The sequence below is a fragment of the Chroicocephalus ridibundus genome, chromosome 1 (assembly GCF_963924245.1).
Source record: "Chroicocephalus ridibundus chromosome 1, bChrRid1.1, whole genome shotgun sequence".
Taxonomy (NCBI): Eukaryota; Metazoa; Chordata; class Aves; order Charadriiformes; family Laridae; genus Chroicocephalus; species Chroicocephalus ridibundus.
In genome coordinates this window covers 122,609,566-122,635,477 of record NC_086284.1, presented here as the reverse complement: position 1 = coordinate 122,635,477, position 25,912 = coordinate 122,609,566, and the positions used below count along the sequence as shown (strand labels likewise).

Sequence of the window (25,912 nt, the reverse complement as noted above, 5' to 3'; positions counted from 1 at the left end):
ACAGTCACTGCAGATGCATCTGTTGAAACAGTATTGTTAGGAAAAAAACCACAGACTTTTGGCTACATCATACTGAAGAGTCTGCTCTTCAGACCAAGAGTGGATGTTGGAGGATCAAACTCTAAAAATAATTGTGTAACTTTCTCCCATTTTTTGCTACTGCTAACATCATAAAGGTGGCACTGGGATCAGCTTACCTTCCAACACCTCAAGGGTTTTCAAGAACTACCTCTTCAAATTCTTTTAAAGTAATTTTCTTGGAGACAATGAACAATTGCTATGTTGTTTAAATAAACCTACCTTCGTACCTGGGTAAGCCTGCATTCAGGTTGCTGCGTAGAAGTCATATCTAGAGTCAGAACATGTCCAAAACTCAATTCCAGGTTGCCTTTAAGTTACTTTAGAACACAAAACATTAATGGATTTATGTAATCTCTCAGTACTGGTGTATCAAGAAATATTGGGAAATAATTACCTCAACAATTCCAAGGGGAAGACAGCTCATAAAGCATATTCCCTACAGTTCATCCATGTCTGGAACAGGAAGTAAAATGAGCCACAAAGGCATTTCTAAAAGACAATCTTTTGTTGCTGTTGTTGAAGGAAACATAATATACAAGCGATGAGGGATAGAATGTGCGTGGGTATATTGCACAAGTTCTAGTCTTATTGCAGAGCAAACCTCAGTGAAGCTGGCTCCTTGTTCCATTCAAGAACAACATTAAGGTAAGTAGATCTCGGTTTTAAGGGTTAAAAATAACATAAAACACTCCCATCTGCCCAGAAATGAAGTACAGTGAAAGGAAAATGTTGATTTTATTTTATTTTTTCCCCTTTTCTGGAGCTCAGAAAGCTGACAAGGGGCAATGCCGATAAAACAATGTACTTGCCGATAAAACAATGTACTTGACCTGACACCAGTAAAACAATCTCCTTGCCAAGAAAGAACACAGCAATGAAAACCCGTGGGACCCTGCCACATCATGCTCATGTATTTGGTGTAGGTATGCAAACTCCTCCTGAGAATTCACATACCTGAAATACAATGTTGAAAGCAGGCATTTGTTCAGAATAGATTTTTATTTAGAATATATATTGTGTCACACAGAATTTTGTCAGAACACAGAACGTAACTATCAAATACAATTAAAATTATAAAATTTTATTGAACAGTCAGCGTTGGTGAGTGACTTAGAAAATTTAACATAAAAATTTAATTGCAGGCATATTACAAGTCGCAACATATAATACTGCAGTTGCATCATCCAGCCCAGTTTAGATTTTTTCATTTAATGCTGATACATCTATAAAGCATGAATAGGCAGGAATGCAGCAGAAAGAGCTTGTTACTTATTATTAATACGTTAAGAATCAAAGCTTATCAGCAGATTAAAAGTTAATACAGATCACATTCTGTTATTATAAACACTACTAAATACGTAATTTAAACTTGGCCATAGAAAACAACTGTGATTCCCTGCAATACCTGATGAAGCCAAAGGAGTAAGAAGTGCCCTGCCAGAAGGGACAAATCAGTTCCTGAAGATTTATCCTACAGGGACGTATAAGTCAGGACTAATTGTGTATTACATATGTATATATATAAAACACATCCTTGGTTCTTGGAAGAGGAAAGAAAAACAAAACAAAACCAAACTTTAAAAATCAATGTAGTCATCCACGAGTGCTTCTTGGTGAGCTTTGATCTAGAAGTCATCCAAGGAATTGCTAGGATTTTGGTCTCTCTCATCAGTGTAACTTAGTTTTCTGGATACCCTAGAGAAAAGAATTGTTTAGATGATAAAGCAAATTACACAAAAATAGCATGCTTACTGAAACTCCGATGAACAGAATGAAATTGAAACCTATCACCAAAACACGATATCTGAACATCTTGACTGTGAACAGCAGCAGGACTCCTTGTCTGCATTGCTTTGTGCTTTCAGCTGGGGGGGGGAACTTTTCATCTAATGTCATTTTAGTGTCTCAGTAATGCAACTATATTAACCTAAATTACATAAATATCTATTAAACTTTGAGATGTAATCTTTGAATGTATTCACAAATAGCTAAACATGGAAGATACAAGTGAGAACACAATTATTTCCTTGCATATTACTTAAGAAATGGTGTAATTTTTTAACATCTATTTTAAACTACTTCCGTTTATATCTGGCAATTAAGTATAGCAATATATATTGCTGCTGTAGGACAGCACTCACAGAGCTGAAGAAAAGTTTATTAGTTATGAACATTTCCTGTTCTGAAATCTCATTCATAAACATCTTCTAAAGGCAATCAAGTTACAGACAGGAAGACAATATTCCTTTTCTTTCCAGAACTATTCGTTACAACGTAGAGCATTTTGCCACATGGCTTAGGCATAAAACTTGAGGGCCCTGAAGTCATTAAAGACGACCTTCACTCCTGGGAACCATAGAAGGCTAAGAACATCACCCCCACAGGCCTAAGAAAGCTAGCCAGCTGACATTCCATTTTGGCTCCAAATCAACAAACACGCATTTGCGTAATTAAGGAAAAAAGAAATAGATTTTATTCCAGATGTCTTGGCAAGAAAGCACTCTGAAGTCCTGATTTCCTACTCTTTCTCAAACTTCTCCACTTACATGCATTAACGAAAGGAAAACCATTCCTTCCTTCAGAACAATTACTAATCTCATAAGGGAGGGCTATTTTGCATGGAGTCAGGAAAAATAAGTGAGGGGAAAAAAAAAGAGGGAATCCAAGAACTGAACAGAAATTTACTTAGCTAAGTGGGCATACTCAACATCACAGAAACATCATTGTATACTCATCAGCTTGCCTCCAATCTTCCATTATATCAATAATAATCCAGATACCATCTTCATCAATATTGTTATATATTTCTGAAGCCCCATGTTTTAATTCCATCTTTGCTTAAACTGAAACTTTTTTTTTTTTCCTTAAATCATACAGCCTCTTTTCCAGTTAAGTTCTCCATACAAGTAGTTTAAAAATACATTCAGGCTTCCTTTTAAGTTTTAATTTGAACATTGTCAGAAAATTTTGTTATTAGCTCTATGATCATCTCAAGAATGGCGAAAATATTTCTTGACTGAGTTTGGGAAGGTAGCAGATCTTGTGGTGCCAAAGTAGACTTTTTGGAAAAAAAAAAAAAAAATGCCAAAAGTGTTTTGGAAAATAAAAATGAGAAACTGTTTAGATAACTTTTAATGCTTTTTAATCATGCTGCCTATTAAATTGGTTTGTAATTAAAACCCCAAGAGATCTGAAACTTGAGAATCCTTTAAAAATCACACATTTTCTAAGAAAAGCAGGTGTAGTAGGCCAGTATCCAGTGAGCAAGAAGGTGCGTTCTCCTTGCAGAGATCTAAAACCACTGCCAATAGTGATAATAGCAGAGGATGTCAGATATCTTCCAACAGAGCCAAAATGCGGGTAACTATGCTCAAACCACACAGAAGCTAACTTTTGGAAGTCCTTTTCAATGGCAATATGCTACACTCTCCACAGCCTAAGGATCTGAGAGGACTTGTTGGCTGAAACACACAGAATCAAAACAATTCCGGTTATATTCAAAATAATAAATGTCTCTATAATTAACACAAAATAAGGACTAGAGTAGCTATTCTGTTAGGCCATTTTACTAACTTGTGTTCACTGGCCATCCATGCTGGTCTCTGCCTAGTTTTGTCCACAGACACTTGCCTCCTGGTGTTGAAGTCTGCAGGTTTGATTATCTTGGGCTCTCCCAAGCACCCGTGCTCATTTTCATTCTAGAAGCACGCATGTAGCCGACAACCTCCATACCTTTAATACAGATGTAGAGCAGCAAGAATTTCTTTTGAAATTTCTTTTCTCAAAAGGCACTTACCCTTGGTGACTCTTCTGTGCATTTTTGGGACAGCTGTAATTCTTCATGGCTGAGAACCGAACAGACTGGCCATCTGCAATCCCAGATTCTGGTGATGAAAAACAGTAGTATGAAAAGGCTAAGAACAACGCTGAGTAGCATGAACACTACAGTACGTTATGAAAATATTAGCCTATTAAGACATTGGTAACACTTCATTGGCATACTTCAATGAGCAAATTTCCTTATGAAAATATTTAGGTATAAGCTAGGTTTCTTCAAAATGCTTATAAATTGTCACCATTAGAAAAAAGTAAAAGTAGAAGAAACTGCTGATACCAGAACAAATGTAACACATAAATACGAGTTAAAATTTGAAGGCAACAAAATAAGACAGATGGGATAAATCCACCTCAAATAATCAAATTCTTTACAATTAATCAGTAATGAAAACGCAGCAAGGCAAGAACCATGCAAACAAATGCATTTCTTCTGACATTTTCTTCTTGTATACCAGTTGACGATATTTCAAGTCACCTTCTTCACTATTTTCCTTTACATATTAGTTAGTTATCTTGGTGAACCCTATCTTGATGATAAGGTTCATAAAAATAAAAAAATGGAAAATAAACATTAGTGATTCAGAAACCCCTTTTCTGTATAGATTCCTTACTTAAAGGAACACTTAAACAAACCCAATTATTACTGAGGAAGAAGAGCTGTCACCTAGACAGTGGTCTATTGAGATCTGTAGATTTACCCTTTGAAGAATGGCTTGTGATTGCTGAAGTAGTAATTCATAAAGTCTCTGAAACTAACCTTGTAGGGAAGTACCAGGAATAGCAAGAAAAGTTTTATCTGAAGAAACATGAAATCCAGAGTCCTGAAAATAAAGTATCAACAGATTACATCGATGGAAAAACTCAGATATTATTTAACAGTTTGCCTCAAAAAAAAAAAATGACTAGGAACCTGGAAATAAGGGCCTGATTTAAAATTTAAATCAACAAGTCTAATGATTCCAATGGAACCGAGTAAAGCCTAATTTGTCTACCTCATCTTGTCCACCTATAAAATGAATAAAAAGTCATCATTTCAGAAGGACAACACCTTAATTAGCAGGGTCACTGTTTGAGATTATTTTAACCAGTGACACAGTCTATTAAGAGGTAACAAAATCTTCTAATGAGCGTTTTATAACCATTTTCAAGTTTATTAAATACAGTGAGCTTCCTCACACGATCCAGGAGACCTCATACAACTTAGATTTTAGCAAATAGAAATCCCCCAAACCTGTAAAACCATCCTACTGACCAAATAGCACAAGAAGTATACTGTCACTAGTTTAAACAGCTTCCAGCTCTAATCCGTTTTTAAGCCCTTCTCCAAATACCAGCAAAAGTGCACAATTTTTTTTTCTTTTTACAAGGTCCTTAAGTACCTGACTCTGACAGTTGAGACTGTCAAAAAAGCTGGGGTTACTGCAACTGTATGTGCTCAAAAAATCCATGCCAACTGTCTGAAGATTAGCATTTTTTCTGTGAGAAGTCTGTTGACATTTTGTTGAAGGAAAGTAATGTTCTGGTATATTTTTCAGTCTCTTTACTGGTGAACAAGGAAGATCATTTTGAAAATTTCCTAGTCTTTTAACTCTGGGAATTGCAGATAAAGTTCGAACAGGTGAGTTAACAAGAGCATTTACAGTTTCAGACATGTGTATCCCTTCGTATTTCCTTAAATTTGAAGCTCTCTGAAACACAGGAAGTTTTGGAACAGTCTCACTACACAATTGCTCATAGATGGTGTCAAATTCTCTACCAAACTGCATATTGGACCTCACAGAATCACTTAAATTACTCTTCACTAATCTTCCTTTCTCTTCAAGGTTCTGTGAATTTGAAAGAGGTCTTGTCAATATCAAAGGCTTCTGGATGTCTTTGGAACACAGTTTGTAGTAGAGTTTTTCAAATGCATCTTTGTATTTATGAGGCATCTTTGAAGGACTCTGCACCACAGACAATGAAGAAAATGAGTGCTTGCGCTGGGAAGAAATTCGTCCCTCAGAAATTATTTTTTCAGGATTTATGAGCAAAGTATTTGATGCTCTTGCAAGAGAACAGTTTGTGACGGGTGTAAAAGTGTTACTATTGCCATAGGAACTGCAAGTAGATGAACACAACTCTGAGGTATCACCACAAAGAAAGTCAATTTTTTGAGTTTTACTCTCTTTTTCCAGATGAAGTGCTGTTGACCCTGAACTGGCAGCAGGTGTTATAAAATGGTATTCTGAGGAACATTTGTAAGCCAATTTTTCACTTTCTTTGCATTTTGAATTCTTCAGCGAGACAGTAGTCTGTGACTCATCTTCAACTAGAAATGTCTCTCCCATTTTAGCCATATCATTAGGAAAAGTCTGTTTGGAGACTTTCTGGCCTTTTCCAGATACCAAATGATGTTCTAAACTTGAGGAAGAGTAGTCCATTTTGATTTCATTTGTATCAATGTAAGAATAAGGTACTAGACCAGATAAATTATTACTGGAACACTTGTCATCACAAAGTTCTCTGTTCTCATTTATGAAAGTTTGATTCTGGATGTCTTCACTTCTACTGCTGCATATGCTGGGTAGTGCATTCTTCAGTTTGAGAGGTCTGAACCTTCTTATTTTGTCTACAGTGACATTGAGTTTTGGTCTTCTAGAATGCCATCTTCTGTGCCTTAATTGTCCAAATATGTATTTTAACGCTCTTCTCTGAGATTGCTTTGTCATGAGCCTTGTAAGTACCTCTACCATCGCCGGATACAAGTCTGCAAGAGTTACATTGCTCCAGGAGCATTCCTCATCTGCAGACTGGTATTCTTCCAAGATACTATCATAGCAAGTTTTATTCAGTTCTGGAGAAGGTCGATGCCTGGGTACGGTTATTGTATTTGGTGAAATGTGAACAGCAGAAAATTGTAACTGTAGAGGTCTGGATGAAAAATATTTATTTGACAACTCTACTTTCTCTCTGCAAACAGCGACTTGGTTGCCTATTAAAAAAAAAACAAAACAAAACGCAAGTGAATCACAAAACAAAACTAGAAGAAGAAAAAAAAAAAACCCTAACCCATTAGGGCACTTCCAGTAATGCATTACATGACTTAGAAACAATTGCACGTGGCACAGATAGTCTTACTAAGTATATAAGAATATACTTAGTATATTTCATTAAGCTTTTTTGACAGGCTAAACGGATGATTAACATAATCCATTAAGAAAGAATTAAAACGTTTTTCCTAACTATATTGAATTAGCATATTATTCCAATGCTATATGTGCTGGAAAAAAATATATTTTAAAATAGCTTAATAAACAGATATAAAATATTTTCATTGTAGAGGCAGACTGCTTTGCTCATTGTGATTTCTGACCAGGAGGAACAGCCTTATCCTACGGGTTTTGTTAGTCTATTTCCATATTATTTGAAAGCTTTGTACTTGGCTAGTGCCAGTGCAGCTTTTCTTGCCAAAAAGCACAATGAAGAAAATAGTTTCTGTAGTTGTTAGGCTTGAAATATTTACATCAAAATTGTATCTTAGGTTTGCATCAAGTCTAGAGAGCTTCTGAAGAAAGTTAGTTTACTAGCAAAGTACCAGTTACCAGCAGACCCAAAGCCATTCAATACATTTCTTGAATTTAAAATAAGTAGAAACAGAAAATAATGGTTTCATTTAATTAAGCTTAATGCTGCTGAACTCTGTAAATATGCATTTTTTTCTTAGGCTATTTAAGAGAAGGTGGTTTTACACATGCAAGTTATTTATTTTCTAGTTTTCAAATACATTTTGCCATACGGAAAATCACGTCTAACTTTTCTTCAAGAATCCAGCCTGTTGAACTTTTCTGTTGGATAAAAAGTGCCTCTGTGCTTTCAATAAATTAACTATTTATTTCTAATAAATTTTAATAAAAACAGATTTCGTAACTAACATTTTTGACCAACACCCAAAAGATTTAGTCATACCAATAAGTTCTTGCTGTGGTGAAGCTAAATGAGGACCTTCTGACACCTCTTGAGGTACTCTCTGAAAAACAAACAGGGGGGGGAAAAAAAAAAAAAAAAAAAAAAAAAAAGAGTCACATAATCTAATACCCTGAATTTTTTGCTTGTTAAAGGTAACATCAAAACCTTATTTGTGACTCCTCCTACTCTCTCTCCTTAATATACTAGGTCACTACTATACTAGGTCCTGGACAAAGTTATGGTTCTAAGGGGCTTCAAGGAAGAAAAAGTCTAGTTTAAGACTTCATTAACAATTTTTAAGAGTTATCAGTTAAATCTTGGAAAATTATTTATCATCTTTTCAGCTTCTACATTATGTATCATATTTTAATCCCTTTCGCAAATATGAGAATTTATATATGGATATATATACCCGGATAATCTATACATCTCTGGCAACTCCAGTAGGAAACAGAAGCTGTACCATGTAACGTAACCCTTCGTCCCCAATCCCTCTCACCCCCAAACCAAAATATAGCTAAAACTCCTTTTTTCTCTACAAACCTCAAATTTAGGCTTTTCAGAAAACTTACTGAAGTGAAGATAAACTTGCACATAACACACTTTGTTCAAAGAACAAAGCATAAAAGTAAAAAAAAAAAAATGAGTAAAAATCACCTGCTCTGTTTGTTTCTTACAAATCATTGCTGTCAGAGACCTGATATACTGTGATATTTATACAGACAGCAAGCAGGAGAGGAACAATGATGGAACAGCAGAGAAATTGTATTAGAATTCATTGTACTGCAGTTAGAGTTCTTATTTTATTCTAATTAGCTAATAACTTAAAACAGGAGATATATATTACCGTAATCCATTTGGGAATTTTTCTAGCATCGTCTTGCACTAGCGCATCCAGTTGAATGGTTCCTTTCTCTTGAGTATTCTCATCATGTACATACGCATTCTTAGAGAGGGGAAAAAAATAATTAAAACCCACAGAATTTACTGACACTGATGAACCCAAACATATTACTTAAGATTTGTTTCAAAATAGTATTATTCAGATGAAGATATCGAACTAGCATAAACTTATTTTGAATGTATACATTTCATGTCAAAAAGAAAAAAAATCCTGAGAAGGAACTGTATGTGAAGACATATAAAAAGAGATAACTAGCTAGTTTATTGATGCAATGAAAAGCACACACACTGCTTCAGAAGACTCACTGATAAAAACAAACAAACAAACCCAAAAAAGAAAAAAAAGTACTAGTATTAGGTTGCAAAGCACTGGTAATTACAGCTGCAAATCTTTATATGTATTATTAACATCCCATTAATTCATATACAAATTAAGGTCTACTCCGTAATGCAGCTCTATGTAAAATCTAAAAGCATTTGGTGATAAATGGCAAATGTTTTTCATTAATAAAAGTCTCACTTTTAGAAGCAGTTTGTATTAGCTGTTGTCAGAGACATAACAATGCCTAGCACTATGCTAAACAAGTAAAGAAAGTAAATTAAATTTTTGGTAATTGTATTTGAGCAAGCAGAACACAGGATTAGAATGGCTGAACACACAAAGCGTGTCTTGTACTTTTCTTCATCAATGTAACTACTCTGTGTAGTCCTGATACGCATAGTCTAGTTTGGGAAACAACAGCAGAAGATTCCCGTCTGCTTTTGTTATGGTAGCCATTATTTCAGATTTACTTTTTTTTTTTTTTTTTAAATGATGTTGCCTGTTTATGCTAGACTCTCAGGTGAGCCATCATATTTTTATAAGTGTTTTCACTTTGTGATTCATCTGGTTCTTCTTTTCCCATACCTGTAATAGCCTTTCTCATGGTTGCCTGTTCTATGCAATACATTGTATGGCTTCCTCTGGTATACTAATAATACCAAGACATAATATTACTTCATATTGGTCTTCATGATATTATTTACTTAACATCTCATTTGCTGTATTACTAAAAATGTGCAGTAAGATGCAGACTACATAGAGTCTTCTGTTGATGTGCATCAACTCATCAGACACACGTAAGCTATTCAAATAGTTCAATCGTTTCTATTGAATACAAAATTATGCCATTATATTAGGCATCAGAAATTTTTACCTGGAAGTGAATGTCTTCAAATTTTCTTCTTACTGAAACTATATCAGCATCACTTTCTTCATCTACAATTTAAAGATAAACACTAAATAAAATCTAGTTGAATTCAAAACCAAAACAGAAATATTTTTAAACATACACTGTATAACTTATAGACTAAACTGGTTTCATTTTAGAAATTTCATTTTAGAAACCAGTTTTCTACACCAAAACTTTTTATCTGTTTCAAGTCCAATTGAAAAGCGTGGTTTATAGGTTCATAAATCACTCGAGGGGAACAAAGAAAAGTAAAGAGAACTTGTTTGCAACCAGTTCTTCAAGATTTATGTTAACCATTTCAGAGAGTAAAATATTTTCAAAAGCATTGCTCTGCAAGATTCACTATTCATTATGTATCATTCCCACTTATTTCCCACTACATTCTTAAATATCTCAACAAAGATAGTAAGGACCTTCTACCATGCTTCCTTTTCTTAGTTTCTTATTGTCAAGACTGCCTTAGGACTACCAAGGTGAGAAATAAGACAGATTTGAGAATATTAAAAACCAAGTCCAAATCTTCAACTCAATTTTTAGATATTTTGAGTATTTTTGTGAATGAAATGCAACAAAACATTTTTTTGCTAGATGTAGACAGACCTTCCAATTCATCATTAGCTAAAGCTTCAGTCTTTCACGATCATAAAACACGTGATTGCACTGTAAGCCCCGATTTCTAAATTTCCCTGTTATATCTTTGTCCCACAATCGTGTTCACCATGAGGGAAAGAAGAGAATAACCCTGTAAAGGAAACCAATGAATGAAAAAAACATCTTGGTTACAATACCTACCACATCACTGCCTCTTCATACTATTCTTAAATTACCAAAAAAAAAGAATGAAAATCTTTTCCAGCTAATCCCATCTTCCTTTTTTGTTCCCTGTCAGTGCAATCATCATCTAAAACTCTGTGGACAGCTGCTGCCATAGAGCTAGGATAAAGACACATATGAAAGAAATACTATCTTTGTGGGTGGTATACTAATAATACAACACAATTTCACATCTTCCGGTAAAAATGTTGAGTAATAAGATGGTTGGCTTTGACAGTCTACCTGACCCCAGTAGGATTATTTTATTAGAACTGAAACCCAGACCTGTCAGATTATCAAAGTTTCTTCCCGCATGACTAAAGGAAGACAAAGTTGTGGTCACTTTATCCACAGGAAATCAGTTACTAAGCATCAATAGTGGAGGAAGCAGTAAGAATATTAATGTTTTAATCTGGAAAATTTTCAGCCTCCAGTTTGTCTTGTAACAGCTGATACTCTCTTTCTACCGCACACTCTTCTTCCTCCAGTAGAATTGGGCACGAAACTCGCAAACTGCTCCCTAAATGGTCACTGAGATGACCAGACTAAACTGCTACAAAAATGGGAGGTTCTCGAGATAAAGGTAACAATTCCAGTGTTCAGGAATGGTCAACTCCATCGTGCCAATTACAAATAATTAGAAAACAGCTTGTATCATAGAATGAATTGATCTGTATACAAGTTGAATACTCTTCTAGGTCTCAAACCTCACAAAAGTGTAATTTTAGTATGTCTTCAATGTATTTTCAGTCATACTTCAAATCACTGGAACATTAATTATTAGCAGAGGAACATGGCACAGCATGGCAAAAGTGAAGTATCTTCTTCAGGGAACTTTAATGTGTTTTTAAAGGCCAAAAGGGAAACTCAGGAATACCTTCGTTCCACAAGTGAAGAAGATAGGAAAAATGAAAACTCACACCTTTCTCTCTGGAAAATTTGACCTATAATACAGAAAGTTATTTCACTGGACATGTACTCGATACACTATAATTACCTAAAAGATTATCTTATTTAAAAGATGAACATGTTAGTAAGGGGGTTACTGTAAATTTTAAGTTTGACTTTGATGTGATCTTATAAACTTAAATACTCTTAGATAAATATACAATTCAGACTGAACTTTCCCCTTTCTCTCTAAATAAATGACTTTTTTCTGTGATAGTATCCTAATAGACATAGGAAATCGTTCAGATATCACTATCCTTTGCCATGCTACTTTTTGTGAAACCAAAGGAGGTAGACCTAATAATTTTCCCTAGTAAGGGCAGACCAATACTTGCAGATATAGGTGATAGCGGTTTCACTTAATTTGTACTTGCTGTTGATAGTCTTTGCATACTTTTAGGACAAAAATACTGTATCATACCTGGAAGAAACACTGGCTTCACTGAGAAGTGTGAAGCATTCTGTATGAATATTAAAAATGGAAAAAAACTGCCAAAGCTAAAGTTTTAGCTAAAGCAGCTGAAGACATGCTTTTTTCTTAACAGTTAGCATGCCCTATTGCTAACCTTTTAGATATTTAAAAAAAACCCAACAAAAAAACCAAAAAAAAAACCCAACAAAAAAACCCAAAACATCTAGGTGAATTCCATTTTTAAGTGAGGAATCCAATGCCACATCTCTAAGAAACTAATTTCTAGGTCTTACTGTATTTGGAGATAGCTGGGACTTACCAAGGCAGCTCCCCTCCAGTCTCTTCCTACAACATTCACAAGAGAAGGAGGAGGGGTCTCTAATTATATTACTGTATGCTGCTATGAAGGTACCAGAGTCTGAACCGCATCAGTCAGTCATCCCATGAGAGGACACTTATAGAAGCTAAGCTACAGATACCTCTGAAATTTGCTTCCTTTATTTAATTGCGCAGGTTAAGAAAAAAAGAAGTCACATTTTCTAAATTTGCAGAAATTATTTTATCATTCAAATAGATACTTGAAGTTATCCTCTCAAATGACAGGAGGACAAATTTCAGATTGCTCTTTTCTATTTTTCCTCAACAGAGAGGTCATCATCTGCCTTGGAGATAGTTATGTGTATGAAGCACCTAATTCATATCAGAGCGTTTAAACCCTAGCTACCCATATTTTGCTGCAACTGCTCTTTTAATCATTAAATGCTGGTTACCTCCTAGACATAGTCTAATTTATGCAAAATAGTAAGTTTTTATATGCACAAGAATCTAAAGATCTTGAGTAATACCAGTTTTAAATATTTCAAAAATATTCATTCAGATATTGTTATCACTAACTAATACAATCAAATAATTATTTGGGAACACAAGGTCAAAACCACACAAAACTTTGCAGACAGGCCAGAAGACTGATGCTGAAACTGTTACAAACTCTCCTGAAGACGTATTGTTGCAGCTGAATGCCATATCCATGTTTACCAGACCACTACAAATTAATGTATACTAATTATTAATAAATCTTCTATTCCCATTTATGCCGAAGTTTTAATTTCACTGTTCCTTTCTTTATTAAGAAAAGGCAACTGAACATATTCCACATTGACTTTCCAACATGTCAGGAATTCAGAACTGAATGTGGAGGAATGTGGATATTGATTTCAAAGTACTACCAGTACCTCAGTCTCTTGTTATTCCTATTCTCTACTTTCTGTAAGGGTACAGAACACGTATTAAATTTATTATTACTATATTAGAAAATTGTGAAAAAGTTACTTGCAATCTTTTTCAAAAAGTTAAAAAAAATGGTAGCTAAAAAGTAAATTAAAATACTCACCTATGTCAGATGCATCCACATGAGATTCCTCAGGAGACACCTTAAAAGCACATGAAAGGAATTTTAAGACTTAGTAGCATAAGTTATATTTCAAATAGTTTTTTGCTCTATTTTGTAGAAGTCTTGATAGTTGCATAAAAAGCTCATTTTCACAGAAAAGGAGCCTTTTCTAAATGTTTGCAATCTACATCTAACATCACATTCTTCAGAATGTCTTTTAAAAAAGTCTAAATCTATTCTGTCCAGTTCAATCACAAAATCAGTGTGTGTTAAAATGACACCAATAAAGTAAGACAATCCTAACTACCATCTATGTAGAACAAATAATTAGGAGTGACCAGTGAGATGGCCCATATCACCCTTCAAATGCTGAATATTTTCTCCGTAAAAAGATGGAGTCAAAAGAAGTTGTTCCATACAACCACAGACTGTACACATCATAATTTAAAAAAGTTAGACACACATATTGCTTAACTGAAAAGACACTTGATGGTGGTTTAAAGCCTATGTCTAACTGCTCTACCTCCCTTAAAATAAACTTAAAAGAAGAGCAGAATTCAGGTGAAATCCATGGCTGATACAATGGCTGTTATTCAATACCCCAAATATCACAATGGGAGGATATATAATTATATAAAACATACGTGAAGCCTACCACATAAACAACATGAATAGGGACATAGTAAAAATAAAAGTAAATTAAAATTGCATGAATCCACCATCACAAAATGTATTAGACCACCACATACAGATGTCCAGAACTTGAATTTATCACCGACTCAAAGCACAGAGCCTATCGGGGGGAGGAAACAATCAGGGGAAGTATATTAGATGATCAACATTAACCAGAATATGAACATTTTAATTTTACACAATCATGTACCTGGTAGGTAAAGACACATCTTTCATAAAATAATGCACTACACGTGGGGAACTATATGAGGGGAAATAGAAAGCAATTGTTTAATAAGATACCTGAGGTTTGGAGATACATGAGGTTTGAAGAACTGCAGCAAAATACTTTATGCCCTCAATTTTTTCAGAAGTACTTATGTAAGGAGAATAAAATGATTCAATTCAGCAATTAGTAGGTCTTTAAAAATCTAACTTTACAGCTATGGTACAGGACCACCTGCTCATGATTAATTTTTTAGTTTTTAACTACATAAATACACTTTTTACAAAGAGGCTTTCTAAAAGTAGATGCAATGTGGTGCCCATACCTGATGTATTGTTGAATGTCCATCTTCAAAATCTGTTGCTTCAGAAGTCTGTTGTTTTGAGATATCTTAGCATGCGTGGGAGGCAAAAAATAATTCTATTTCAATTTGATAGATCACAGATCAATTTTGTACCTGAACTCATTAATTCTTCATTTGTATATACTCTTATTTATTTTGAAAAATATTTAACACAAACATTTAACAAATGGAGAACATGCATAGACTGAAACAAAGGACAGACAAGTGACAGAACAACATCCTAGTCAAATATGGCAGACTAATTTCTATCAGAGGTGCACATCTACCATATTACATATTTTCTTCTTAACCCATGAAGCACCAGAGAAAATACAATTTGGCCCTTTATCAGGTGGTATCACTTGTAGAAAAGGAAGACAAATACAAACTTTTTGTGCATTTTTCTTTGCATATATTGAAAAGAATAAGACAAAGATTAACTACTCCCGAAGCCTGAGGGTAGAGCCCCAAACCTCTATTGCATCTTTTTCATGATTTTTGGCAAGGGAGCCTTCCAAAACTGCTATGCCTGTCTTCCTGCACAGATAGACCCACCCACAAACTTTGTGCCCCCCCGCCCTTTATTTCATAAGAAGCAGAAGAAATACAAAGAGTATAAGAACTGTTTAATTTAGCAGACATCTCCCCTTTTTACATTTGAATCTATACTTTGTTCTTCATTAGCTATTGCAACTCAGACTTAAATAAAACCCCAAACGCATTAGACCACAGAAAGTAGCTACCTTCAAATAAATGTGACTTCCATATAAGCTTACTTCACAATTAGCTTCTAAGCCAGATATTGTTGCTATTAAAACTACTCAGACTGCAAACTGTTTTGATGATACTGAAAAAAGTTACATTTCTAACCATTGCCTTGTAGATTTAGAAAAGGTATCTATAACAAGCGACAAGCTCTCTGGTCTGCATGCAGTGCATATGATTATGATTTGCATGTAAGAATTATTGCCTAAGTCTAGAGCTAATACTGCATAAATTACAGAAATTTAATCTTTCCCAAAAGAGAAGATCTGTATTTCTAAACGTACGACTCTGCTGATAGTAAAGCTGTGGTGTGACATCTCATGATTGGATGCATGTGATAGACTTAAATTATAAAAATAATACATGTGCTGTAGCAGATACGTTTACCCTACTCAAGACCGTCATCAAACAAGTTTCTGTTTAATGAAGAATTGTTGTCCTTGCTTTTTTGTACATTTCTGTTTCCAGATAAATTGATGTCAAATATCACAAGTGATTTACTTTTTTTTTGGTTAAATGTTGAGAAAACTTCTCATACCTAACTCAAGCACATAGGTATTATTTCCTCCTATAAATACCTCATATGCTTGGCACTATTAAATAATACATCCAGTTTTCTAAAGGCTTAAAGCATATGGAAAGGAACCTAAAGATGTCATCTGTTCCTTCTTCCATTTTAAAGTGGAACAACTATACCTAACTTACCTCTAGGAGAAGTCTTACCCATTCTTAAGAGCAACTCCATAATGTCTAAGAAAGGTATTTCAGGACTTCCTTATGTTTACATTTGGAAAGCTTTTCTAATATTTATTTAGCTGGAAAAAGTCCTTGAAAAATATGAACAGCACCTGGCAACAACTAAAACCAATATGCATTATTGACATTGCTTTTGCACCAAATCTGAAACACAGCAACCACTAGAAAAAAAACAAATTAACTCTATCCCAGCTCAAACCAGAAACCTAGAGGCTCTCTTTTGTTCTCCCCAAACCCATCCCCTATCATTTAGTAATTTTTGCCTTTTTCTGACTCTCTCTAGCTAGTCAAGCTACTATCGAATACAAAACAAAGAACTCCACCACAAGTTTTATCACTGTTGGAACAGTACAGAAAACCTGTTTTGTGTGCTTTGTATACTGGGCATCTGTGCATATCCTCTAGCACAGCGTGCACTATTTTCACAACAGAGTGACATTCTTGATTGGCTGAAGTAGCCTTCAAAATTGCCTTTTCCTGCAATTGGTTATTCCTACATAAGTCTAATACTTTGAAATTCTCTGCATGAAATTACACAAAGTTTAATTTTAGTTTTAGCCCCAATTTGTCAGACCATCTTTCACAGTGGCCATCCCTACTTGGTATCATCTGTGAATTAATTAAGGGTATCCCCTCTTTTACTATTTAGTTAATGAAAGTATAAACTAGTAATTTGCTCAGGACAAGTCCTGAGAAAAAAAATCCATCATTTTTCCCTTCAGTTTGCACACAGACCATTGCTAACTATTCTAGGCACAGTCTTCCAACCAGTTGGAAACCAGGCATAAAGCCACTCTCTCATATAAAGTTAATGAAGCATATTATATAACTAGAAGGCTCTGGCTCCAGCTCGTAACCTTCTCAGGAAATTTATGTTCACTACTTTGCAAAAAACTACAGTAATGCTTCCTTTAGAATATATTAGCATTTTTTTTCCCAGAAGCTGAATAAAGCATTTTCCAAACATTTCCTGATTAGGAACACAGGAAATCAGAATAACATGGTAATGTCCCATTGAAATTGCTTACCGAGCAAGATCTATGAAACACCACTGAGAGTGTTTCGTTTAAAAAAAATTCTCAAGGAAAGAAACAATTTTAAGTGGCTAATATATAACAGAAATATTGCTCTTCTTGGAAACTGAAATTTAACATAGTTGGTCCTCCCATACTCAGAACTGACATATATTAAAAAAACAAAAAAAAACACAACAAAAAAACCAAAACCAACACTCAAAAGATTGTCATTTTACCAGGTAAAACGTCATAGGGGTACCAGATATTTTAACCAAATAGTAGAACTAGATTCCAGCAAAAATTCAGAATTGTGAGTTGGAAAAAATAACACAAGTTATATTAATGAACTCCTTCTCTTGGAATAAGTATCTGGGTCTTATAAAGAGATTTCAAATGTTCGCACTTCATAGCGCAGAACTTTATGTATCCTAATTGAAAACACACATCAGGCCCATCTAAAAGTATAGAACAAGAACAGGTAAAATGTGCACATTAGCTTTAATAATCCATAGCCAGAAGCAGCATTTTTTTGTTGTTGTTGTTCTTGGGTTGGGGTTTTTTTTGGTGTGTGTTTTGGGATTTAAAGGGTAAGACCAACCACAATCAGACAGCTCAAATGCTTATTCCATGTACTTTTGTATTCCAAATAAAAAAGTCAGTGCAAGATATGATTTGCTTAAATTGAACAAAATCCATGAGATTCTATCTTTTATAGCATATAAATACATATAAGTCTGTAAAAAGCACGTTTTTCCTTATAACAAAAGCTGTCAACACTAGTGCTATTCCCACACCTTCAATATTTAGTTAAGTAATTTTTCCCTAGGATAACTTAAAACCTAATTAAATTATAAAGACTTTGCTCAAGTTATATTAAATTAAAATTTGGAAAAAATGTGTAATGTGTCTAAGCTTTTCTACCTTATCTGTAATGCAGTACACTAAATTTAAAATTAATTAGATCAAGCCTTTGTAGCATTAAAGAAACTCCAAGTAAATTCCTTCAGTAAGAACTTTTAAGGCATTCAAACCTTAGGTCAAAACACAAAAAATTAACAAAAAAATTACTTCTAAAAGACTTCAAATACTGTATCTTTTAAAAAACTAACTGCTAGCTGCTGTTCCTTTCTGAGTTTTATCGCAGATTGTAGCTAGTCATTTATTGTACTATTCAGACCCATCAGCACATATTTTCTAAAAATTAGAGGCAAAGGTATGGACCATCTGAATCTTTTTGTATCAAACTCTTATTCCCCGGCTCAACATTTTTATTTCATAGGCTGATTCAAAGTCTATACCCGAACCCTGTATGGACAAAGTTTTTGGTAGGATTGTAGAGGGAGAGAGACACTAGGTTGTGTTTTGTCCTCAGGTGTTCAGCATAAAAGTTTCTCAGATGAATGTCATAAAATAAACAACATCAAAAAAATCACCTCAAAACCTTCAGAAAATAAAGCCCAACATACCTGCGCTGTACTACACATCATAATTTCCCCCCATCATTTATCCCAGTAAAAACACGTATTTTGTTGGAACATACAGCTCCTTTTCAGAGCAATGAAAAAATCTTCAGATGTCATACATCTCCCTAAGTAGTATCAGAATTACGCTTTGATGTGCAGTCTTGATTTGACTTCCATCATGATACTTGATCTCTAATGAAATAACTACACACTACTTCTTCCTGCAGGCAGTCTGATTCATTCAATATACAGAATATATTATCTGCTAAATTTTTGATAGCTCATCATGTGACTTCATGAGAACCTTTTAACACAGATTTTTTTAATATGCCTACTTATCTAGTTATTTTCAAAAAGCTAGCAACTTCCTAATTTCTCCACTTGTACAGCCACATAAGTCAGCGTTGGAATTTTTGTGTTGAGTGAACATCTGACAAAACTTTCAAATACAACAAAAAGCTTAATGTTTAATTGATGTGGGGAGATTATTTTAATCAACTTGTAATGATAGCAACACCAATTATAATGTATTTACTCATCTTAAACATTTTAAACTACATTTCGCAATCCTTATGAACATAAGTACTGTTGGTTTTTTGAGTGGTTCCCCCCCAAAAAAACACAACAGTGAGTATCCTAAAGAGCTTAGCATGAAACTAGGATGTCTTCTGTTAAATCAAGACTCTTTGGATAAGACAATTTATAGCACTTACTTTTTTTTTTTTTTTTAAACACTTTACCTGCATTCCTTTGATTTCTATTACGCTGCAATTAGAAAAAGGAAAAAAAGCCACGTCAGAAGAATCTTAGAATAATAAAGCTATTTTAACCAGTGCCCATATTTACTTTGGTATATCTCACAACTAGGCACTTCCTAAATAGCCATTCAGTTTCCTTCAGGTTTCCCATGGCCTGACGAGAAAAGCCACAATACACGGTAAAACTTACCTGACCATTCACTTCTTGTCATACCGTTGCTGTTGAAATCACAACAAGAATATAAGCTACAGCTATCTTAGTCCACGTAAGAGGCTAAGACAGAGAACTCCTCTTACAGTCCTTAATGGATTTAGTTTGTAAAGTTGTGCAGCAATGCTTAGTAGATGATGCACAAGGTATTACCAGGAGTGGAAAAGGAAAGGGAAAACTAGCCCCTTTTCTGACTCCATTAAATCCACCCTTGTTCCCCAAGACTGAATTTCACTCCTCACTCTGTGGGGTTCAGAACAGCTCCTGTGTTAACTACCAAGGCATGCTACCACAACTTTGCTTTTTAGACAGACACTAGAAATGTAGCAGCAAGGTGACTTTTGACAGTTATGTGAGAAACACTGAGATTTTCATTAAATTCACTGTTAGAGTCCTTTTGGTGATTTTAGGAAATAGAAAAAGAAGCAACTGCTTGTTTAACGTAAATACTCAGAATAAAAAATACAGATCATATGCCCATAACAGTGATGGCTTTAGCATGACACAGACAGCGAATGCTGAGACCAAAAAGATACTTTAATTAGCCTAGCATTATTTTACAGAAAAAAATATAAAGATGAAACCAGTAAGCCCTTCGGAATTGAAAGGCAGATTACCTGAACCAAGATAAATTGATTCAATGCATCTTAACTTCAACAACAATATTCTGACGAGATCAGAAAGTCCACGTCCCCATCAGACAGTGTTTTTTTTAAAAAAAACCAAGTAGATATCTTTCCAGGTTTACTAGCGGTGCTACCCGCTGGTAAACCGTCATCTATTTTAGTCCATCTCATCTGACAGTCTTAACCAATCTATCCCAGAACCCTGTTTTAAAACAGATGTTGACTTAATTGATTAATACCTCTTGCAAATATACAGCACAGCAAGAGTAGAATGTTCCTATAGAGAGAATCATAGAATAGTTTGGGTTGGAAGGGACCTTTTAAGGTTATCTAGTCCAATCCCCCTGCGGATGAGCAGGGACATCTTCAACTAGATTAGGTTGTTCAGAGCCCTGTCCAACCTGACCTTGAATGTTTCCAGGGTCACTGATCTCCATTTGGACATTGAGCCATTGACCACTACCCTCTGGATGCAACCTCATCCACTAAACAGTTCACCCATCAAATCCATATCTCTCCAATTTAGAGGGAAAGATGTGGGGGAATGTGTCAAAGGCCTAACAGAAGTCCAGACAGACAACATTCGCAGTTCTTCCCTTGTCCACTGATGTAGTCAATCCATCACAGAAGGCCGCTAAGTTGGTCAGGCAGGACTTGCCCTTGGTGAAACCATGCTCGCTGTCTCAAATCATCTCCCTGTCCTCCATGTGCCCTAGCATAGCTTCTAGGAGAATCTGTTCCATGACCTTCCCAGGCACAGAGGTGAGGCTGACAGGTTGGCAATTCTCAGGTCCTCCTTTCTACCTTTTTTAAAAAATGGGTGCAGTGTTTCCCTTTTTCCAGTCACTAGGGACTTTACCTGACTGCCACGACTTTTCAAATATCATGGAGAGTGGCTTGGCAACTACATCAGTCAATTACCTTTGGAGTCTGGTATACATCTCATCAGGTTCCATAGATTTATGCATGTTCATGTTCCTCAGGTGGTCACAAACCTGATCTTCTCTTACAGTGGGAGGTGCTTTGCTCTCTCAGTCCCTGCCTTGTGGTCTGTCTACTCAAAGAGAGTATGCCAGTGAAGACTGAGACAAAAAAGTCGCTGAGAACCTCATCCTTCTCCTCATCTGTTGTTACCAGTTTGACAGTCTTGTTCAATTCTTTGCAGGGGTACTCTTTCTTTGACCTTTCTTTTCTGGTTGACATCCCTGTAGAAGCCCTTATTATTATTCTTTGCATTCCTTGCCAAGTTCAGCTCCAGCTGCGCCTTGGCCTTCCTGACCCCATCCCTACACAACTGGTCAGTGTTCCTATACTCTTCACAGGATATCTGTCCCTGCTTCCACTGCCTGCGCATCTCTTTCTTGCACTTTCGTTTGACCAGCAGGTCTTCAATCAGCCATGACAGTTTCTTGCCCTTCTTTCCTGATTTCTTACACCTCGGGATCAAGAGCTTTTGTGGTCTATGGAAAGTGTCCTTAAAGATCTGCCAGTTCTGTTCTGCTCCCTTGTCCCTGAAGGCAGTTTCCCAGGGGGTCCTAATGACTAACTCCTTGAAGAGCTGGAATTTTGCTTTCCTAAAATTCACGGTCCTGACTTTACTCTTTGCCTGACCCATATCCCTCAGGACGGTGAACGCCACCAGTCCATTTTTTTATATTATATATGAAAAAAAAAATATTGCTACATTTTGACTGTATTGTAGGACTATATTATTAGATACCTGAAGTACTTCCTTCTTCCATTGTCTAAGTTTCTTGGTTGACACTTCCGTCCATTGTTTTGGTCCTAGAAATAAGAAGAGATATCAACATAAACATAGCTTTTCTTACAACTCTATTTATACTGATTATCATTCTAACAAACATAAACATCTAGGAAGAACATGTCACATAGTAACAGAACATTATCAAATCTGAACAGCCTCCAATACGATTGCTGAAACAAAAACTTAGAGGAAAACAAATGAAGAGAATTTTGTAATTGCAAGTTAATCAAGAAGTCAGGAAAAAAAATATATAACTACATGCTGAGTCTAACAACACTGAGCTAAAATCCAAAGAGCATTACAGCCCCAGATGCTACGAAGAGGTGAAAAAAAGCAAATTATTTTTCTTTTTAAATTGTATTTCATGCATGCAGACTACATGGTATCTGAGGTTACTCAAAGGCACAATTAGGGCTACACAGGACTGAGATGCATACTCATTCCATATTGAATAGAGGTTACTAAACCAAAAGCATAACCAAGACTTTACAAATTCGAAGACTGTATTACAGTGCTGTATGCATCTTTCCTCCCTCTACCTCTCTCAACGGACAATATATGTAAAACGTTATAAAATGCAAACTTCCCAGTCTGTAAAAGCCTTTAAAAAGTAAATCATATTTGGTGCAACAATTACATTGGGCTTGATGCTATGGTAGTACTTCATGTATATGTCCAGTAAGCTCTTCTATATGAGAACTGATATGGCAATTTACATATCATAATCCTCACTTCAGTGATGATAAAAACTGGCAGAACATGCCATTTCCCAGTGAAGCCACCAAGGTACTAAGTCACAAGTCCCACTTATACCCTGAGCAATGTATTTTAGAACAAGAGAGGTTTTTTCCACAATAAGCTCTCCATAAGCATTATCAATTTTATAATGGATTAACAGTTATAATGATATACTGGAAAAATATGACATGACATAATGTGGTATAAATTTATGCTAACCGCATGAACATTCAGTGAAAAGTTAAAGAGACTATCTACCCAGTGCACCCTGACATTTGACATAACAGAAATTTTTCAAAGCAGCCTTCAGAATACTAAGCGGAGATGAAACTATAACACCTATTCATGCACATCAACTTCCTGATATCTCCATTCCTTTGTTTCCCCTCAGTCTTCTCCATTTTTTCTCCATTTTCTAATCTCCATCTTTTCACAAGACGTCCAAATATTAACCATTGTTATCCTGAACTTTGCTAATAACACCTTTCTGTTGCCTAAAACAGAGCACACAGTGAGCTAAAATGGTGCATATAAATAAACTCTCCAGGTATTATTTGTGCGTATCAAAGTTTACATAGGAAATGACATACCTGAGTGGACAAAATTCAATATCTGTTGCAATTAAATGCTATATAACTGCCAACAGTTGCATGCTTCACTAAGTCTAAATATACAGTGAGTAAATATTGAAGCTTTAAGAAGTTCTTACCATCAGGCGTATTGTAAGTAAGAGTTTCCATGGAAATGAGTAAATCATCTTCAAAAGGATGATTATACTAAAGAAAAAGGACAATTAAAGGTTAGAATAAATGATTAAAACAATGGTTTTAACAGGCATTTTAAGTATTGTTTTTATACAATTTTGTTTTGACCAAACCGTGAATTTGTCAGTAAGTTGCTTTATTGGCTCAAGTTAGAATTCAGCACTGTGGAAATACCAATTCCTAGAGGAAACACATACATTTTAAGCACGTAAGTCAGTAATTCAATTTCAAGGCATAAGCCAGTCACTGACATTCCTGAATAAACACATGCATCTCTGGACAGAGGCATATGGTTCCCACATCTTTAACGCAAAATAGCTCTACAGCAAGGAGGATTCGTGGAGGGAGTCTCCCACTACTTTCTGTAGCTTCATTGAAAATATCTCATTTAATGCTAGCTAATTTGGGTTAAGGGCACAACTTGGAATTATATTTAAGTCCCTTATTTAATACTGGCAACCTTGGATCTAGGTTTTATGGATGTATTTGAGGCTTACTAGCTTACTCATGCCAAGGCATAGGAGCGCATGGCCCCAGCACAAGCTGCAAAGCTCCATAAGGCCTTGGTTGACAGCTGCTTTTGGTAGCTGGGAAAAATAGGAGTTTGTGACAGCACATGTATTTCTGACAGCACACATAATTAATCGACGAAGAGAAATCAACGTCAGTTACCGCATATTAGTGCACAGAAAGGAAACTGAACCCCTCAGTACTGACACACTAGGGCTTAGAGGCGGTCAGGAAAGAGGGGAGCAGAGAGCGCTGCCACAGCCCAAGGCGAGGTGGGCAGGGGGCCGTGCTGCCTTCCGGAGCCTGTCAGAGGGACACAGGAGGGCGGCCAGGCCCGGCCAAGCCACGCCACACGCCATTTCGGCAAGAGAAACCGTAATCGGGGACCGCGCTCCTAGGACAGGCAGGCAGGTGCGCGGCAGGGCGGCGGCAGCCTGGAAGGCCCCACGGGGCACGGCCGCCCTTGTGACAGAGCTCCCCCGCCGCCCGCGCCTGGCCGGCGACGAGAGCCGCTACCAACGGCTCCCGCCCAGCCGCCCCTGCCCAACGGCCAGGGGGCGCGCGAGCGTGGCCCTCACCCGCTCCAAGATGCCGTTGATACAGGCCCGGAAGCGGGCGTTGCTCCGCCGCAGCCCCTCGTCCAGGTCCATGGCTCTGGCTATGGCTGTGGCTCTGGCTGTGGCTGTGGCTGTGGCGCGCGGGCAACTCCTCCCTGCGGCGCCAGGTGACGGCAGGCGCCCCGGCCCCGGCCCCGGCCCCGGCCCCGGCCCCGGCCCCGGCCCCGGCCACCACGCGCCGCCAGACGCTGACGCGCCGCCAGACGCTGCCGCCCGACGCTGCCGCCCCGCCCCACGCCAATTCAAACTGCGCGCCACCTCCCATCCGCACTGCCTCCGTCCCGCCTCTGATTGGGCCTTGCTCACATCAGTTCAAGCGCCGCAGCCCATCCGAGTACGCAGCGGAGAGCCTTTCTCATGCTGATTGGCTGCTACGGCTGCCGAGCGCCCACCCCCTCCTCACAGTCAACACGCCTCCAAGTCCTCCCATTGGGCACGGGGCTCGCCGCCGGTCGGGGTTTGGCCGCGGCGCAAAGCTGCTATTCCACCTAGCAACAGTGGCCCACCGTGAGCTCGCATTGGCTGCGGGGCCAGCGGCGGACGCAGTCTGCCGAGCTCCGAGCCTGAGGGGCCTGAGGGGACCGGTGGCGGCGGACGTTGTGCTGCTTCCCGGTTGTCGGTCCCTCCCCTTCGGGAGGCTGGTGCTGCTGCTGCCGCTTTCCGTCCGTGGGCCGCGCTGAGGGGAGCTCCCTTCGCGGGAGCGCTGCTGGAGTGAACGTGGCGGCCCAGGCGCCGCGCGGGTAGTCGCTGTGAGGACAAGCCGTGGGTGCCGGGACCGGGGAAGTCCCGCTTGCCCCGCAGGGTGCTGCCCTGGCGTCGGAAAAAAAGGCGGTATTTAAAAAATAGGATGTGCCACTTCATGTGAAACAGACGCCGAGCTCCTTGGGGCCGCAGGCCCTGTCACCCCCCCACCCCCGCTGGGGAGCGGTGCAGGCCGGGGAGCTCCAGGCAAAGCTGCACAGAATGTAACCCTCCTGTTGGGTTCCGCAGAAACAGACGGAGGAATAAGGACTGGAGAATTCAATGCTAAATGGCCGCCACGAGTTATGCCCTTTCCAGTCATTCTCCAGCTGGTCCCGTAGGGTTGCAGGCCTGAGGGCGCAGAGGAGGAGGAGGGCTGG

General features: G+C 37.4%; 1 protein-coding gene across 1 annotated transcript; it reads right to left on the bottom strand.

Moving 5' to 3' along the window:
* Positions 1-1,174: 1,174 nt before the first annotated feature.
* Positions 1,175-24,824, bottom strand: LOC134519834 (uncharacterized). Its single transcript, XM_063344937.1, has 14 exons — positions 24,753-24,824; positions 23,610-23,676; positions 22,118-22,182; positions 19,543-19,567; positions 14,785-14,849; positions 14,445-14,495; positions 13,562-13,601; positions 9,963-10,024; positions 8,711-8,809; positions 7,864-7,924; positions 5,298-6,889; positions 4,676-4,739; positions 3,878-3,965; positions 1,175-1,776 (listed from the first exon to the last, which is right to left on the bottom strand). The coding sequence occupies exons 1-14, from the start codon at positions 24,822-24,824 to the stop codon at positions 1,707-1,709; spliced, it is 2,421 nt and encodes an 806-aa protein (XP_063201007.1). The 3' UTR covers positions 1,175-1,706.
* Positions 24,825-25,912: the final 1,088 nt, after the last annotated feature.

Coding starts and splice junctions, on each gene's coding strand:
- LOC134519834 (XM_063344937.1), bottom strand. CDS start 24,824: ATGGACCTGGACGAGGGGCTGCGGCGGAGCAACGCCCGCTTCCGGGCC. Junction 23,677..24,752: donor TCAACGGCATCTTGGAGCGG/GTGAGGGCCACG, acceptor CTTTTTCTTTAG/TATAATCATCCTTTTGAAGA. Junction 19,568..22,117: donor GGAAGAAGGAAGTACTTCAG/GTATCTAATAAT, acceptor TTCTAATTGCAG/CGTAATAGAAATCAAAGGAA.